At 45.4% G+C, this 19366-nt stretch overlaps 1 protein-coding gene and 1 pseudogene across 1 annotated transcript; both read right to left on the reverse strand.

Moving 5' to 3' along the window:
- Positions 1–6: 6 nt before the first annotated feature.
- LOC120698082 (proteasome subunit alpha type-1-like) lies at positions 7–12173 on the reverse strand. Its single transcript, XM_039981563.1, has 2 exons — positions 11665–12173; positions 7–693 (listed from the first exon to the last, which is right to left on the reverse strand). The coding sequence occupies exons 1-2, from the start codon at positions 12013–12015 to the stop codon at positions 244–246; spliced, it is 801 nt and encodes a 266-aa protein (XP_039837497.1). The 5' UTR covers positions 12016–12173; the 3' UTR covers positions 7–243.
- Positions 12174–12948: 775 nt separating this feature from the next.
- LOC120698083 lies at positions 12949–17735 on the reverse strand (annotated as a pseudogene).
- Between the last annotated feature and the right edge of the window lie 1631 nt (positions 17736–19366).

The raw sequence follows: 19366 nt of genomic DNA on the forward strand, positions 1-19366 counted from the left end.
CGGATAGGCAGAATTGGGCTGGTCCCAGGAACCAAAAGATTTTTGTTTTGCGTCGCTGGATAATCGGTCCAACAACCCCTAAACAAAGGCAGGTCGAAGAGAGCACCACAAAGCTGGAGCAGGGAGCTTGGTAGCAATAGTCCACAACAACACTCGCAACTCATCGACTTTCTAAAACAGCTACTCCTTACGAACTCAGAATTGTGGTGCAGGGCTGGTAAATCAGGTCATCAGAGGCCGGCACTAGATGTCCATGGGCGCAGCATCTGAGCCCCTGCCCTCCTGCATGGAGCTCGGCTCCGTGGGCGCCTCCTCAGCCGCCTCCATGGAGTCAATTATTTCTTGGATCCTCGTTGCGTCAATCAGCTTGAAAGGCTCTCCTGTGCCATCATCCTTTCGGCCGACGATGGCAACCGTGCAGTTGGAGCTGCTCAGCTTCTCGCCTTGCAGTGTTTCCTTTATGGCAGACAGGGCGTCCTTGACGAGTTGCTCCGGGGTGTAGTCCTTGTAGCCCTTGAATCTGCGCTCAAGGAAAGTCTTGGCGGCCTGACAGCGAGAACCAATAGCAAATGCCTGGTACTCAAAGTAATTCCCACTGGGGCAGTTATAATAGAGATGAGATCGTGTCTCGTCCAGTCCGGCCACAAGGAGCCCAACACCATAAGGCCTCTTCCATGAACGCTGTGTGCAAACCTGCAACAGCATTAACGAAATAAGGTAAAGACATTAAGCCAACTGAAGTATAAAACAAAATTACAGGAGTATTATAAAGATGCGTGATGAAGGTGATAAGGAATTTCATCTTGTTGTATGCATAAGAACTAGGCGTATAATCCGCGCATTTGCGCGGCTAGTATTGAAAATTTAAAAATTTGCATGTCGTTGTATTCTTACTTAAAGGTTGTACTATTTTTTTACCATACATCATCCTATTCATTATCATAAATTATGTCTTATTATTGATTAAAACAATTCAACTATGATCTACCTATAATAATAATTTGATTTGTTGAGCTTTAATAATATTATGTAGATAATTATTCTTATTTTCATTTTATTTTGATTGATTGTTGTTAGCTTTAGTTTTTATTAATAGTATATATTTGTAACTGATACATAGCTAATTGGTATTTTATATTTAATTTTTCATAATGACATTGGTGGGTGATTTTTAATTAGGCACAAGGGTATTTTAGGCTAATTTTTATCGTAATGGCAGTGGTGGGTAATTTTTATTTTTCTCTTTTTCTCCGATTAACGTGAAAATTTCTAAGCCTTGAGAACGAATGTGGAGGCTCCGTTTGTTGGCCAAATAATAAAATAATAGATTAAAAAAATAAAGAATCACACCACAAACGTGTTCAGTACATAATAAATCTCCGTGCCTAGATGGTTTCCCGGCTGAATTCTATTAGCATTTTTGGGATGTCATCGAAGGGGACCTTTTGCGCATGTTCCATGACTTGCATAATGGTGACCTTTCCCTTTTCAGCCTAAATTTTGGTGTCATAACCTTATTGCCAAAAACAAATGAAGCCAGTAAAATTCAGCAATTTAGACCCATCTGCTTGCTTAATGTTTGTTTCAAAATCTTTATGAAAGTCGCGACAGTTCGTATCAACTCAGTTGTAGAGCATTTAATCAGCCCTACACAAATAACATTTATGAGAGGCCGGAATATTTTAGAAGGGGTTGTTATTCTTCATGAAACAATACATGAGTTACATCGTAAAAATCTTAGTGGGGTTATAATCAAAATAGACTTTGAGAAGGCATATGACAAGGTGAGATGGGATTTTTTTTTCAAACGCTTCGGTTGAAAGGATTTTCACTCAAGTGGATTGAGTGGATTAGGTCCTTCATCTCTGGCGGAAGTGTAGCAATAAATGTAAACAATGAAGTAGACCCTTTTTCCAAACAAAGAAAGGCCTAAGACAAGGTGATCCGCTTTCTCCAATTTTGTTTAATATAGTTGCAGATATGCTCACACTCTTTATTAATAGAGCAAAAGAAGAGAATCAGTTAAGTGGTGTGGTACCACATCTTTTGGATGGTGGATTATCTATACTACAATACGCCAATGACACAATCCTCTTTTTGGAACATAGCTTAACCTTGGTGTACCAAGTACTCTTCTTTCAAAGACTTTCAATTAGTTGCAAGTCACTTTCAATTTGGTACATGCAAAGTAAACTAAGTTGTTCCCCCGGAGGTATGCTAGGTTCTAAACTCATTCAAATTGGTATAATTGTCAATTTCTTATCCTTTTTAGAGCTACTTCCGTGCATGATATGAACTAAGCTTCCTAGTTATAACATCTAGTTGTGCACTTGATTTTCACATTATCATTTTGTGCACATACTTGTGGAAAGTTTAGCTCATGTCATGCTAGTTTCGTGATTTTGTGATCCACCATAGTAAATTCTCAATTGGTATCTTCATTGATATCATACAATTGGATCATGAGTCATGAAACTAACTCTCTAGGCCACTAATCTTCTTTTGAGCTATATTATTTTGCAAGACCTCTTTAGTAGCAAGACCTTTTAAGTGATTTGATTCCAAAGAGGGAGAAATATGGATCAAAGCAAGGTATTTTCTCAAGGAGAGGAAGCATATCCCAAAGAGGGAGAAATACCTAAGTGAATCAAGTCATGAGGGAGAATCAAAGAGGGAATCATGGTTTTAGGAGGAGGCCAAACCATCATTGGATGGTGGTAAGCATCCAAGTGACGGGGAATTTGGAGGTTTGGCAAGGTTTGGGATGCATGAGTAGGGATGCATCATGCAAAGATAAAGGAAAGCCAAGTTGTGGATTAAAGATTAGTGACCCAAATTCCCCTCCCCTACATATGAGGTAATGAGCAAGGTAAAAGGATGATCTCAATTTCATTTGACATCCTTCATGCATCATTGTAGCTCAATGCCTCTCTAGGATTGCATGATCTTATCTTTACAATTGGTATTTACAATTGGTATCTTTTATTTGATATGCTTTCTTAGAAAAATCATATGGTAGGTTGTTTTGGTACTTACTTCTTATCTAGTGCAACCTACATGGGTGAAAAACCGTTGCTTCTCCATGACACATATTTTCGAAAGAAAATACCAAAGTCTACAATCGGTATCAATCCTATTTTTTTGGTATTCATTTGGTGTCATGTTTTCAATTTGTTGAGTTTGATCCCCATTATTTGAATTACAAGTGCATACATTTGTTTAAAGTGATTTAAACACTAATGCTCACACTTAGGGGGAGCTAACTCTATAGCTTGTGTTTTTGTGACTAACATGCTTTACAAGTGCTATTTGTTGTAGTCACACCCCCTTAGTCCATTTGGTAATACACTCAATCTTTTGATATCAAGATGATGCACTTTGCAATTAACCCTACATTTGGTATCAATTGATCAAGAAAGATTGGACAAGGGAAGAAGAAGACCAAGCCATAACTCCCAAAGGTTAAAGAGATAAATGGTATTGGGAGGCATGGCTAGGTAAAACACCTCTCACCAAGATAATTCTTTTTGCTACTAATGCTCTTTATTGCTAGTGGTTATGAAGTTTTTAGGTGTTTGATGACAAAGGGGAGAAATGTACCCTAAAAGCAAGCAAATGATGCCATTAGCAAGGGGGAGGAATGGAAAATGAAATGCAAAAGGATGCATGGTGATAGGGGGAGGTACTTAGTCAATGTGGGGGAGAAGTACAATTTGATGATCCCATGGACTAAGGATGCATGGTGATAGGGGGAGGTACTTAGTCAATGTGGGGGAGAAGTGCAATTTGATGATCACATGGACTAAGGTACAAAACTTTCATTGCTCATATGGTTCAAACCACACACAAGCCATTGTTCTACAATTTTTTCTACAATTGGTATCAAGGGCTTTTAAAATGAGCATTGAAATGTCATCCAAGCAAACTAAGTAGTTTCTAACTTTTCAAATTGGTATCAATTTCATATTCTTGCAATTCATCTTGCTTGTTTTGGTTGTGTTGTCATCAATCACCAAAAAGGGGGAGATTGTAGCGAAAATGGCCTCTCATGCCATATTTCAATATAATGTTTTGGCGATTGATGACACACACAACACTTGGACTAATATGATTGTTAAGATGAACTTTCCCAGGCTTTTAGGTTCAAGTGATGACAAAGAGAAGATAGGCGTAGCTAGGCCCGAAGGGCCGCCCCTACGGGGGTTCCGCTAAACCGACATAGGGCAAAATGAACTCACCGGTGCAATCACAGAGAAGGTCTGCGGGCTAGGGTTTTACACCGGATTAACCGACGCTAAAGAAATTGCATACGTCGATGAGTTGACAGATGAAGACAGAGGAAATTCTATACACCGGTTAAACCGACGATTAGATATTGGTGAACGTCGGTGCAGTTATCCAGAGAGTTAGTTTTTCAGCAACTACACTCACCGGTTAAACCGACGCTGCAACGGTTGATTATGTCGGTCGATTGAGGTAGCCGTTGAAGTATAACGGATAGTTGGAAAATGCACTCACCGGTTAAACCGGTGATGACAAAAATGTGAGCATCGGTTTAACCGGTGATATCACTTTTTGTCAGCCTTTTTCCAACGGCTAGTTTGGGGTGTGTGGGCTATATATATGCCACCCCACGGCTCATTTGAGGGTGCTGGAGACCATTGAAGCATACAAGAGCCAAAGATCATCTCCAACCACCATAGTGCTTCATTGTACATCATATAGGCTTAAGCACACTTGTGAGAGTGCTTAGTGCTTGATTAGGCTTAGTTCTTGAGAGAACTAGCTTGAGAGAAAGCCTTGCTGCGGCAAGCAACTTGTGATCCGTCGTGTGACCCTCCGACTTGGTGTGGAGTGGCAACGACACTTTGTGCGGGGGAAGAGGAGACCCCCTCCTTGGTGGAGAAGCTCCGTAGTGGATTTCGGCCGGGTGACCGAGAGAGACAATGGCGGTGCACGAGACTTAGTGTCTTAGGGGCACTTGCCTTTGCTTGCCGGCATCGCCTTGGTGGCGTAGTGCAAGATGGTGATCGGAAGAGCCTCAGTGTCCCGTGGACGTAGGTGTTTGTGCCGAACCACGTTACATGACCGTGTCTACTCGGGAGTTTGCATCCCTCTTGCAGTTACCTCTTTACTTATCGTATTACGCTCCGCATTTACTCTATCTTGCATGCTTTTACTTTTCTAGTTAGTTTGATTAGGATTGGGTATAGGTTGCAAGTTTTTAGGGGTAAGTAGAGAGTAGCATAGATAAACCTTAGTCATAACTAGCATGTGTAGGACGTGTTAGGTTTATCTTATGCAAGTAGTTTGAGCCCTAGGACAAAAAGCGATTAGCGACCCTATTCACCCCCTCCCCCTCTAGGGTCGGACACCCCGGTGATCCTTACAGATACAAAATTTAGAATTAAAGAACATAGCTTTACTCAGTAAATGGCTATATCGTCTGTTAACAACATATGGTACTTGGCAGCAGATCATACGCAATAAATATCTGGGGACTAAACCTCTGGTGCAAGTCCAATGGAAGAGCGGAGATTCACATTTTTGGGCAAGTCTAATGAAGGTGAAAAGAGATTTTCTAAGGTTCGGAAATTTTGTAATTAAAGATGGGTCACAAGTAAGATTTTGGGAGGATATTTGGCCTGGGAACAGCCCTCTTCGCGAACAATATCCTCAACTCTATAATATAGTTAGAAAAAAGCAGGATACGGTAGCTGAGGTAATGAGGACACCGAGTCCTAATCTATCCTGGCATAGAGACCTAATAGGTAGCAAGTTGGTGATGTGGAACAACCTTGTCTCACGGCTTGCAAATGTGGTGCTAACGCACGACAGGGATGAATTCACATGGAACCTAGACCAGCATGGTGTTTTTTCGGTTAAATCACATTATCTGGGTCTAATAAACCAAATCCCAAATAATATGAATAAGAGAATTTGGAAACTGAAAACCCCGCTAAAGATAAAAATTTTCCTTTGGTTCCTCAAGCGAGGTGTCACACTAACTAAAGACAATCTAGCTAAAAGGAACTGGCAAGGAAATCAACAGTGTTGTTTCTGTCATGAAAATGAAATGATACAACATTTGTTCTTTGATTGCCGAATGGTGCGTTTAGCTTGGACAACGGTTTATGCAGCTTGGGGTATCCCAAAACCACGCAGCTTCGCTAATATGTTTGGGAATTGGCTGAACGGATTAACAAAAAATCTTAAATAGCTAGTTCTTGTAGGTGCGGCAGCCTTGTGTTGGTCTGTCTGGCTCTACAGAAATGCTTTGATTTTTTATAACAAAATTTTTTTCTTTTTGCAGGTTATTTACTCGACTACTCACTAGCTCCGTATGTGGGCTATTCTTCAGCAGCCTACCTCACAGGATATGCTTGTAGCGGCGTCTCATTTCTTCGCTCAGGTGGTCATGATTTTTTTTGCCAGGGCATATGGGTGGCGGTCTAGTCATAGGATTGGCAATCATTAATGTGTCGGTTTTGTTCATTTTTTTCTGTAAAAGGCTATGTGCTCTTATAGCAGAGGCCGGAAAAATTTCAAGTCAATGTATCATCTTGATGTATCCACTTGAAATTAATAAAATTTCCCTTTTCGAGAAAAAAAAACGTGTTCAGTACTGATAACAGCCTAAAATAGGTATCATAATAACATGGTTTGTTTACACAGATATGAAAGTAGGGTCACAATTAAGTTTGAGGATGCTATGTGTCGGAGGGTTGCTCCAGCCGGGTGGCGGATTGCACGCGACTAATCCTAAGTGTAGGATGAGCTTGGGGACAACTAAGGAATGCTCGATCTAGAGGCGTATGAACACGAAAAGCACACAAAGATTTAAAGTGGTTCAGGCCGCCGGAGCGTAATACCCTACGTCCACTGTGAGTTGTATTGCCAGAGCTTAGAGAGTGTTGTATGAGAGCTTGCTAGAGCCCTGGGCTTGAGCGAGAGTGTGGAGGAGGAGAGAGACCTGGAAGAAGTCCCGAGAACTTGTGTCTGTGTGAACCTGTCATCCTACCGTGCGTGCTCTCCCTTTTATATGACCAAGGGGAGCACGTACACTGAGCGGGGCCCCGATATGTGGACCCGGCGATATATTATCTTACAACGTACGAATCTTCTGACCAGGCGTGGTCTTGAGCTGTCCTGTCAGAGTAGAGTCTAGCCTCTGCAGCCGCGCGTCGAGGTCATGATGAAGTGCCGAACTACTGACTCAGTCCACTATAGCAGCGTGCACTGTTGCTCCAGTCAGTAGCTGAGCATCATGACTCGTCGCCCATGTGCGCGGCACTGAGTCTTTAATACTTGCATTGGTAACTGACGAGCCGCCTCGGTAACTGGCGGGCTTACCGTATTATCATTTGTGCCTGTCCAACCCGTCAAAGGGCGGCCCATGCCCTGCTCTGATAGCGCACGCCTCCTCAGCCCGCATTTAATGCGGCAGGCGGGTTGGCTTCTAGCGGAAGGCTTGCGCCCGTGGGACACGTGTCGGCACCGGACCCAGAGGTCAGCAGTCGCGCCCACAGGGACACGTGGCGGCGCCGGACCCGGGAGTCTGGCGGCCGCGCCTACAGGGGCATGTGGCGGCTCCGGACCCCTTCCCGAGCGGGGAGCGGGGTCCGGGCGCCCTGACTAGCTCGAAGGCTCAAGCCTCCTGGAGGTCCGGCTTCCACATGTGGGGTTCCAGGACCAGCCCACGGGGGTTCGGGACCTGTCCGCGGGAGTCCGGACCCGTGGAAGCCGGCCCTGAGCACTTCGTCCAGGTGGACACGTGGCAGTGCCGGACCTGCCACCTCGTGGGGAGCGGACCCGGAGGTCGTTATCCCCAACTGTCAGGTCCGGGCTTTTATGCCCAGCTGCCTAGAGGCTTAGTGCGAGGTTACGGATAACCTCGCGCCTCTTTGGGCTTGTTGCTGTGGGAGAGGGTACCCCTGTCTTGAGTGTACCGACAGAGGCCCCCCGAGCCCACCTGCGGGAAAGGTATGAACCCGCAGGTGGGGTCAGAACCATATCGCAGTTGTCGGGAAACGCCGTACATCCGGACACGCTTCCGGAGCCATGTCCCTACCACCTTCTTGGCTGACGACAAGCCGGACCTGCAGGGGAAGGAAGACCTCCGTTGGACCCGCCCACAACTTAGAACTGGCGTTTAGTAACGTACCCACGGGATCCCAAATCCTGCTGGCTGTGATCCTTTGAGATAGACAGCTAGGCTCAGTGAACGGAGCTCAAGGGGCCGGCCTTTAGGTTAAGAGAAAGTCCGGACCTCCAGGTTCCCAGTCCTAGGTACTACGACACTCATTCACAGGAGGTGGTGCGTGCAGGCTTAGGGTACGGAACCAGGCTAAGTGGCTACACGGCTCCGGACCTCCTCGGAGAATGAGTGCGCTTCCCTGAACCTGTAGGTTCCCAGGTTCCCAGGGGTCCGAACCCCCCTCTTCCATGAGGGGTCTCGAGCTAAGTCACTAGCTAGCCAACTCAATTTGGACCACAATCACCGCACAAGAGTAAGGAGCCACGTGGGGGTTAGTGTAATGCAAGGATAGAAGCTGGAATGTAACAATCTTAGGGACGAGCTGAGAGTAAACTTTTCATTTATAACTTGGTGTGTACGAGACGTGCGATGAACGCCAGAGGCCGGGTTTACGAGGACGGACCTCCACCGCTCTGGACCACACGCAAGTACTCCCTAGCTACAAAGGAAAAGGTTAAGAGAAGGTCCGGACCTCCAGGTTCCCAGACCTAGGTACTACGGCACTCATTCACAGGAGGTGGAACATGCAGGCTTAGGGTACGGAACCAGGCTAAGCGGCTACACGGCTCCGGACATCCCCGGAGAATGAGTGAGCTTCCCCGGGTCTGTAGGTTCACAGGGGTCCGGACCCCTCTGAAAGGGTTTTACTCTCGGTCGGGCCCCCAAGGATTAAACTTACGGGGATTGTCGCCGTTACCGGAGTTTAGCTTTCTGTCGGAGCGTGCCACCAGAGTGGGCTTGGTGCGACCGGAGTCGACTTTCCGCCGGAGCGGGCTTCCTCACATGAGTGAGGTATGCTGCGAGCTGGGATTTGTTGAAGCTGTGCTCCCCCCAGACCTGCTTGATGACGAGCTGGGAGAGCATGACCCGCTGTCGCCGTCCTGCTGACGCGGGCGCTTGCCGCGCGAGTTCTGGCCCCCGGGCGCTCGCCACATGAAACATGGTGATGTCGAGCCGATGATCAAGCGAAAGCCAAGCAGTCCCTTACCTGGCGCGCCAAATGTCGGAGGGTTGCTCCAGCCGGGTGGCGGATTGCACCCACCTAATCCTAAGTGCAGAATGAGCTTGGGGACCGCCAAGGAATGCTCAATCTAGAGGCGTATGAACACGAAAAGCACACAAGGATTTAGAGTGGTACGGGCCGCCGGAGCGTAATACCCTACGTCCACAGTGAGTTGTATTGCCAGAGCTTAGAGAGTGATGTATGAGAGCTTGCTAGAGCCCTGGGCTTGAGCGAGAGTGTGGAGGAGGAGAGAGACCTAGAAGAAGTCCCGAGAACTTGTGTCTGTGTGAACTTGTCATCCTACCGTGCGTGCTCTCCCTTTTATATGACCAAGGGGAGCACGTACACTGAGCGGGGCCCCGATATGTGGACCCGGCGATATATTATCTTACAACGTACGAATCTTCTGACCAGGCGTGGTCTTGAGCTGTCCTGTCGGAGTAGAGTCTAGCCTCTGCAGCCGCGCGTCGAGGTCATGATGAAGCGCCGAACTACTGACTCAGTCCACTATAGCAGCGTGCACTGTTGCTCCAGTCAGTAGCTGATCATCATGACTCGTCGCCCATGCGCGCGGCGTTGAGTCTTTAATACTTGCCTTGGTAACTGACGAGCCGCCTCGGTAACTGGCGGGCTTACCGTGTTGTCATTCGTGCCTGTCCAACCCGTCAGAGGGCGGCCCATGCCCTGCTCTGACAGCGCACGCCTCCTCCGCCCGCATTTAATGCGGCAGGCGGGTTGGCTTCCGGCAAAAGGCTTGCGCTTGTGGGACACGTGTCGGCACCGGACCCGGAGGTCAGCGGTCGCGCCCACAGGAACACGTGGCGGCGCCGGACCCGGGGGTCTGGCGGTCGCGCCTACAGGGGCACGTGGCAGCTCCGGACCCCTTCCCGAGCGGGGAGCGGGGTCCGGGCGCCCTGACTAGCTCGAAGGCTCAGGCCTCCTGGAGGTCTGGCTTCCACATGTGGGGTTCCAGGACCAGCCCACGGGGGTTCGGGACCTGTCCGCGGGAGTCCGGACCCGTGGAAGCCGGCCCTGAGCACTTCGTCCAGGTGGACACGTGGCAGCGCCGGACCTGCCACCTCGTGGGGAGCGGACCCGGAGGTCGTTGTCCCCAACTGTCAGGTCCGGGCTTTTGTGCCCAGCTGCCCAGAGGCTTAGTGCTAGGTTACGGATAACCTCGCGCCTCTTTGGGCTTGTTGCTGTGGGAGAGGGTACTCCTGTCTTGAGTGTACCGACACTATGTAATGAATTAACTCAAAAAGTTTATTACACCAAGCTTTCGTAATACCGGGAACAACTTGACCCCCTCCAGTAGTCAAACTTATATGTTCATGTACAACAGCATATGTGCAGAAAAAAGTTTCTTAAGGGGACAGTATGTTGCTTACTTGGAGCTACGTTTGTTTGAAGCAAAACATAAGAATGAAGTTGCCAATTGGTGATCCAGATACATTTTTTGAGGGAAGTGATCCAGATACTAAGTCAAAGTCCGGTAACATTAGACTCGCAGCAATGTTTGCAAATAATACTTCACAGCTGCTCCATCCAACAACTAGTTCAAAAATTTCACGAAGTCTAACACCATATATCCTTAGTAGACTTCCACGATTAGATATCACTATATCAGCCTGAACACACAAGAGCATATCTTGGCAATGCAACATTCTGCCTTTGGAGTGAACTGTGTACAGTAAGGACTTTTCACAGCGAACTTTGACGATGCTAAATCAGTAAAATTCTTATACTCTCTCTGTTTCAAATTATAAGTCGTTTGACTTTTCTGATCCTAATTTTGACTATGCGTTTTATTTTAAAAAATTATGTAAAATATCACTTTTTTTTGTTGTAGATTGCTTTGCCGATACAAGTTCTTCAAAAATGACTTAAATTTAATTTTGTTTACACAAACTTTTTAAATAAAACAGTAGTCAAATTTGAGGTTAAAAAAATTAAATGATCTATAATTTGAAATGAAGGGAGTAGATCCCAACAGAAGGAATAAGGAATTCACCTAATACGCAATGCACGTATTAATCCAAACACGATGTATAACTCAAATTTTAGTCTATATCTACCGACCCGTACATGAACCAAACGATGGGAAGGCTAATATCAGCTATACGTAAGGGTGGTAATAAGGTCCTTAAAATTTTTAATTCAAAATTACATAAAATTAGAGCCCGATTCTTTTAAAATCCGGCCCTTAAATTTTTAGTACAAAATATTGGACCCTCTACCACCCGTGAGAGCTCGCGGCGATCCAACGGATCAAAACCCTAAAACTAAATTAAAATTCTGGACGAGATTACGCACAAATTCGAGCTCCTGCGGTCAATCCGATCCCCTCTACCTCATCAAAACCTTATTTAAAACATATAAAGCAGATCGAACAATCAAGACGGACCTGCGCCTTGTCCGCGAGGCGTAGCGCGAGCCTGGACACCGGGAGCGGAGCTTCGTAGGCGAAGGAGTGGTTGATGCACTCGTTGCGGAGGAACCGTGAGAGGACGCGGCCGTCGGCGGTGAGCCCCGCGAGCGCGACCCCCGCGTGGTCGGCGACGCGGAAGACCTTGCGCTGGTGGGAGCAGAGGTCGGAGGCGGGCTTGTTGACGGAGGCAAGGACGACGTGGGTGAGAGAGCAGAGGCCGACGCAGGCTGAGCCCTGCTTGACGGCCTCCATGGCATACTCCAGCTGGAAGAGCCGCCCCGCGGGGCTCCACGTCGTCACGTCGGTGTCGTACTGGTTCCGGAACATTCTCGAAGCTTCTAATCCTCCACCTCCTTCGATTTCTCCCCCGCAATTTGGGGATCCCGGGCCACTGGTCCCCTCTCCCCTGGTGGTCGTGCGCGGCGTCGCCGCGTCGGGTTTGGGGTGCTTTAATTTGCTGGGGCACGGAGTTCTCTTCTTCTTGGGCGGCAAGACGGAAAGACGGAAAGGGAGCGAGGAAGGAGGGGCCAGGGGGGAGGGTTTATTTGGGCCTACATGCCAGCGAGGCGGGTCCACGTGGCCCTTCGTTTTTGTTTCTCTTTTTAGCAAGGGAAAATTGTTTGTCGGGGCCGTTTCTGTTTTTAGCAAGGGAAATTGTTTGTCTGGGCCGTTCGATGTGAAATTGAGCTGGGCCTATTCGCCCACGCACCTCGGCAAATTCTATATATATCTTCCGCAAGATTTTTTTTTACCCATCTTCCAGTATTTGAGATTCGTGCAAACCATCTCAATCGTTGGATCTCACAATCTTAATCTTTCTTCCTCCTCCTGTCCCCTTCATCACCCTGCGCCGCTGCCGCCCTAGCCCGCATGTCCGCGCTGCGTGCTGCTGCTGCTGCTTCCACCCTCGCGCGCCGCGTCCGCGTACGCCACCGCCGGAGAAGAAACGCCTAGTTCGCGGAGAAAAAATGTTCAACATTTTTATTTTAGTATATTCAACATTTTTGTTTTCAATTTCAACATTTTACTTTTACAATTTTAATGTTTTAAAAGCTAAATGTTGAACATGTTTAATAAAATGTTGAGTTAATCCTATCAAAATGTTGAACGTATTTGCGGTATATAATTGGATCAAAGTGGACTTTAAAGATAAATAACTTATCTATCTTAGAGAGGAGCCCCCCGGACCTTAGCAATCCACCTGCTTACATAAAAATTAATCTAAAAAAACATAAAAATAAAAAGAGCTAGAAGATAATAGTAGCTCGTCTGGCTGCCAAAAGTATCAAGTCATTTTACTCATGAAAAAAGGATTATTTTACAACACGGAAGGATTATTTTATAACAACAAACACACCTGAGAAAGTGATTTTTTCACAAGGAACTTTCACCCTCCCGTATACAGAAATAAAAAGGCGGCTAGCCAGAGGAAGAGATGGACTGGGACCACTAGGTCACATACATAATTTAGTATTCCACAGCTACAATGGTCTATAACTCCGTATGCATGGAAGCTTGGAGCATCACTCGCTCTGATCTACTTGTGCGTCATCTGCGATTTGTGAGCTGCGGATGCCCCAGAAGGACCTCGGCCGCAGGTTCTTCTTTGTGGCTCTGAATAGCCAGCCTATGTGGGACTCGCAGGCTGCGCACAATGCAATCGTCCACGAGTACCTGCACAGCAAAAGTCGTGCTACAAAGTTGAGAGAGGCATATATGCCGACTTAATTTTCAGAGTCGAAGGTATACAGGTAGGAGACTACAAAAGAACAACGAACACCGGATACAGGTTCATACCCTGGAAACCAGCTGTGAACCGTGGAAGGACTGCCAGTGAGAGCAAGCCCAGTTGCATTGCTCACTGTAATCGTCTCATGGACATAACCATCAGGGTTGACATAGGCACCCAGAGGCCCATCAGTAGACATCACCACCACGTCACTACGCTTTGCTATATGAGACTGCAGATGTAACAAACATGTCAGCACACTGGAGTGATAAAAGCATTCTCGAAATTCTTAGTCTGATGTAGTATGATGATGGCCACCATATGCGATATGGAATATGAACATCTTGATTTATTTGTTGATGTCTCTCTAAATCATCATTGCACCATGCAACAGCCAACCAATGGGACTTCTAGCCTCTTATTGCAACCATAAAGACAAATATAGAAGGGGAAACAAAAGGGGCCAAAGAGGCTAATCTAACAGGATCGTACAACATAAGCAGTGCTGCTGTGATACAATTTGGCAAAGCTTTTGTTATGGATAGAATCCCTTAGAAGATTCATTGATTAGGATACTTGTTGAAATAGCACTACCACTAACAGTAGATTTTTACCTGGCAATTTCTACATTTAATAACATTAAAGGCCTTGAGAAGCTGAATTTCTTTCTGTAGACGATATGAAATTCCATCGATCTCCAGAAGTTTTTGTCTCACAGATTCTGAGACTGGAAGTTTGCTTCCAATGTGAAAGGACAAGATATCCGGCTTCCTTACATGATCGTCCATGTTTGGTTTTGCAATTATCTGTCTCCACAACTCTACAACAAAGGTCACGATGTAAGCAAAACAATTGACGAAACATTCCAGCATACCTAAGGCTGTTTGCACTCAGCTTAGTCACAGGAACAGAATTACAGTTATATATGAAATATCTTGATGAGATTGGAGCATTTGTCTACCTGCAGCCTTACGAGCAAGTATATATGAATCATACATTTCATACACCCACTGAGGCCAGAATGATAATGGGGCCTGAGAAGCCTGCTTTGAGTAAGCATGGTACTGTCGCCGCCATTTAGTATCTCTTGTTCTTGCAGTTAGCAATGATTGGAGAGGAGTCAAGCAAAGATCGTCCTCATTGCTCATGTTGGTCTTGTCTGAATGACTTGATGCACCACTTTTCCTTACAGAACGTCGCTTCTGCCTCCACTGCGGGTGCTACAAATCTCCCTCTTCATCTGAGGATGATTTCATTGAATCACTAGACTGTGAACCTAGATGGCATAGCTTTGTATCCATTGATGTTAGGTGATGGAGTACTACACTCTAGTTCTGAATCTATATGATCTTGTTTGATAGGAGACATATCCAAACTGATGACTGATGAAGAAGAATGCAGATTGAACCTATCAGATGCAGCTAGCTGAGCAAATGCATCTCTTGGAGTTCTCAAGGGAGTATCTTCTTCAATGATTTGGACTTCAACCCACACCTGTTGAGAAGAGTAAAAATGAAATGAAGCCAAGTTCTTTCCTGTTCCTCTTTCAAAAGAATGAGAACATGTTACTCTCAATTAAATGGTGGACATACCACCCGATCAACATCAATCCAATGCCTCCTCAGACGAAATCGTTGCTGGCCGCGGGCAACAACATTTAACGAACCATCATCCAACCTTCCAAGCTGACGTATCTGTATGGTGACCAAAAAGTTATCAGCTCATCTAGCTAGTGTATTCAGAAGAAGTTGTTGCAACTTGTGATGTTGACAACATAACCATAAGGAAATGAAGTCCATGAGATACTATGGCCTTGTTTGGATGCGCGTTAGAATCCTAGCGCTAGTGAATAGTGACACTTTGACCGTTAATTACGGTGTCAAATAAAGCCAGTTTACAAAACCAACTCCAGAACCCCCGCGCTAGTGACCCTGAAGAATCTAATGAGGCCTTTGACCGCGCGGGTAGAGGACGTGTACTGTATCATCACTGTAGCAAATCATCAATTAATTACCATCATTAGATTCGTCGCGAAAAGTTACACCCATCTCTGAAAAGATTTTGCAAATAGACTTCATTTAGCACACCATGCATGCGAGATTCTTTTGTAGCGCTAGCTAGCGCTTTGAAAGCAAACGAGGCCTATGTATGATATAATCTTGAAGCTAAATGCATGCAAGATTAATAATATTTAGCCTGTGGACACATGATTGAGACATCGCAGTGCATGCACGTGATTCATGGTTCTCTAAACATTATCCGATCACATGGAAGATTGGTGAATAATTGCTAACCGGTTTGCAAAATGTAACAGAAAGCATAATAGAAACAAGTGTTAGAGACCTCTGCTGTTGTTCCAACTGAAGCAGTAGCATAATGTCGATGATTTGGGAGCCGACGCATGAGAACCTAGAATAGGATCTTAATCATTAAAAACAAAATCCACAAGTAAAAGTAGCAAGGTTGGAGCTAAATTTAACATGATTGGTACGCACCACACAAAATGTGCATGGAGCATCGACTAGTCCCAAAGCTTTATCAATAGTTACTGCTAATCTAGATTGAATTACTCTGAGAGGCAGGGTAGCTCCAGGAAATAGAACAACGCCTGCAAAAAGAAAATGTATAGAACCATTACTTTTTAGAAATTCAAGAAAAATATTATTTTTACATTATGGCTGCAACCTGTTAATGCATAGTCCCACATGAGTCAAAGTGAAAGAATGGTGGAATGTGTCTCATCTCCAACGCACAGGCTTTGCAGCTAAGATGAAGTGTGTGTTTTTTTTTTTCTTTCACAGAGCTTATATTCAGTATCCATTCCAGGATCCACATGACTGGAAAATAATTGCTGAACACACACACACACACACATCCTTCTGGACGTCCCTAGGCACCACACAAAAGCATGTTGATTTTTGCACAGTTGTATTTGCTTTATGAATAAAGTTGTGACATGATAATAATATTACAGAACAAGACAAATTTCTACATACTCACTAACAGTACCAACAGCTATATAGGGGGGGGGGGGATGGTGGAAACTCAAAGAGGCAAATACAAGCCACAACTCAGAAGAACTGATAAAAAATGTTATAAAGGGCAGTATGGTGGAAACTGGAGCAAATGTTATTTGTGTCCCATCATGAATGTAGGAGGGCGAATACAGACAATCAGACATTACCCTGAAGATAGAACATTGGTAAGTTGACGACCGTGCCACCATCTAAGAGAGAAACTCTACCCCGGGTATCATCAACCTCTGAGTGATACAAAAAGAGAACTTCACAATTTGCAATCAGCATGATAAAATATATTAAGATTAGGAAGGACATTTACCACCAAGGTATGTGTGTAGTGAGGCTAGAGATGTATTGAATGTGAATGGTTCAGAGGTGCCAGCCACTCCATCTCCATCATTAGCTCTGATAAAGAAATGTACAAATAACTAAATGAGTTGGGACGAATGTCTTTGAAGGCACCAACCTCTATACATAGTGAAGCAGTGAATATGGACAAAATATAAGGCTGAGCATCACTCTAAGCTACTGCAATCTTCAGCAGCCACTACATTTGATCATGAACTACAAGTCTACAGTTGCAACAGATCACAAGCACACAAAAAAATGAATACTTGATTGCAAAAGAGACCAAGCGTTCAGGATAGTCGAATTAAAATTTGGTCAAGGATGCAAATTCAACATTTCCCCAGCTTTTCAGAGTCGTTTTCCCCTTGAACTGAAATCCCCAACTCCCCAACCTAGACAAATACTATTCATCAAGACCAAATTGGGGCCTTTAAAGATCTTCATAAGCTTAACTATAACCGATAACAGCCTCCATATCGTAACCTCGAACTGTTACGGCACGTTGATTGCCACTGATTAGAGCCTTCAGCAAATCAACTCTACCAGAAATGCGTAGGGAGTGTCCGTACGACAAATTGCACTACAGCGCAGTGGGAACCCTTATGTTGGAGAAGGAATATGAATAATAATACATGCACATGGAGTTGAAGGAAGGGTTGTGCCGTGGCTTGTGGCCTGCGGGTCACCTGAGGAAGGCATCGACGTCGTCCTCGTCCTCGTCGCCGTCACCCTGCTCTTCTTCTTCCTCCTCCTCGTCGTCGTCGTCGTCTTCGACCACCTCGACGTTGAGCTCCTCCATGTCGAGCTGCAGGATCTCCTCCATCTGCCGCCGCTCCCGCTCCGTGATCCCGTCCCAGTCCACCATCTCGCCGCCGGTGCTGGGGACGGAGAGAGGACACCACGCCAAAAACGCAAGCGAGATTTGGATCCTTCGGTTCGTCTCCCGGCCCTTCTGTTGGGCTGTATCGCGGCCCATTCATTCTCCTCCTCTCGCATGGGGCCCAAATGAACACAGCCCATCCATCACTCCTGGGCCTCCTGGCCCACTCCTCTCAGAAGAAAATGAACTGCGGCCCACCTGCTTTACTTAAGTTGGTTTTGTAATAATGGTTTGAACTGATTTGTAATCACTACTAAACTTGCCTGTGTTGTAAAATTGTGGTTGTAATATCTCTGAACTCGCCTTCGTGCGGGGTATGCTTGTTCGATCCGAGAACCGGTGGTTGTATCGGGACGTTACCCGACAGACCCAGAATTGTTCCGTTTGAAGTGCGTTTAAGCTAATGTTGCCTTTATGGTAATGGCCTGCACACTTGAGCCGGGATAATTTAGGCGGTTCTGCCACAGCTGGCATCAGAGCTACAAGCGTATACCAGAGGTGTTGGAACCTTAAAAATCGCTTTCCGTATAAAATTGGAACAACAGGGTTTTTCGAAAAGCTACGTTGGATTCGTTAAGGGTTGTGCTTAGAACGTAAAGTCCTAGGGAATTTATGGGAATTACTAGGTGGTTATTTCTGTATGGTTTATGTTATCTGACTTCCAGCACTTTACATTTTGTCAAACCATACTCACAAGCAACTCTTAATTCTTGTAACGACGCACCTACGTTGAGGTAAGATGGTAAGGATCCTCAGTCAGCTGAGGGAGTCTGACCTTCCCGTCGGTGATGCGAGCCAAACGCTGCCCTCAAGCAGTGGCTTACTTGAGGTGCTTCCAATATACCGACTATTAGTTGACTATATTGGAAGTAAAGTGTGCTCAGTCAGCTGAGGGAGTCTGACCTTCCCGTCGGCGATGCGAACCGAACGCTGTGCTCAAGCAGTGGCCTACTTGAGCTGCTGCCAATATACCGACCTCGGTCGACTATATTGGGAGTAAAGGAACTTGTGAATACGCCTCTGAGTAGCGTATGTTAACGTTGGCCATACGGCGGAAATTGTATGGCTGCCGCTTCTATAGTGAGCGGTGATGTTTGGGAACGCTTTCATGAGTGCTGGCATGAAAGGTTCATTGGATATATATATATATATATGTTCTGTCAATCTTCTGCAAGAACACTAACCGCGATTTGTTAAGATAAGAACGGTTAGAATGTATCGACTAGCTATATAGGGAGAGCCGTATTTATGTATACCACCGTGCTAACCACGTAAGCCCAACCATAGTTGGCAATTATCTATCTTGTGAGGACGGTTAGGACGTGCATGCATATTTGGTTGATGTTTGATTGGTTCATAATAGTTGAAGTTGCTACATGAGCTTGTTCAGGAATTTCTAGTATGAATCCTTATAAGATAAGTGTTAGTGTGCTTAAAACATGAGTGAGTGAAACTCTGATTTTAGTAGCATGTTTGTAAAATGCTTAGGTTTCCTTAGATGAAAAATATGGTTTCGAGTCATGTCTTCCTCCTAAGCCCCATCTTGTTGTTATAAGGATCTTTTCATTCCTTAGAATCTCAAATGATGAACCAGTACCAATTGTGGTTTATTATTCTTTGAGTTGGAATCATATCATCTTGTGAATTAGAATCACATTTGTTTTACCGCAGTCTTCTTAAAGCTTTATTTGAGAAGTCTTG

This window comes from Panicum virgatum, chromosome 3K (assembly GCF_016808335.1).
Source record: "Panicum virgatum strain AP13 chromosome 3K, P.virgatum_v5, whole genome shotgun sequence".
Classification (NCBI taxonomy): domain Eukaryota; kingdom Viridiplantae; phylum Streptophyta; class Magnoliopsida; order Poales; family Poaceae; genus Panicum; species Panicum virgatum.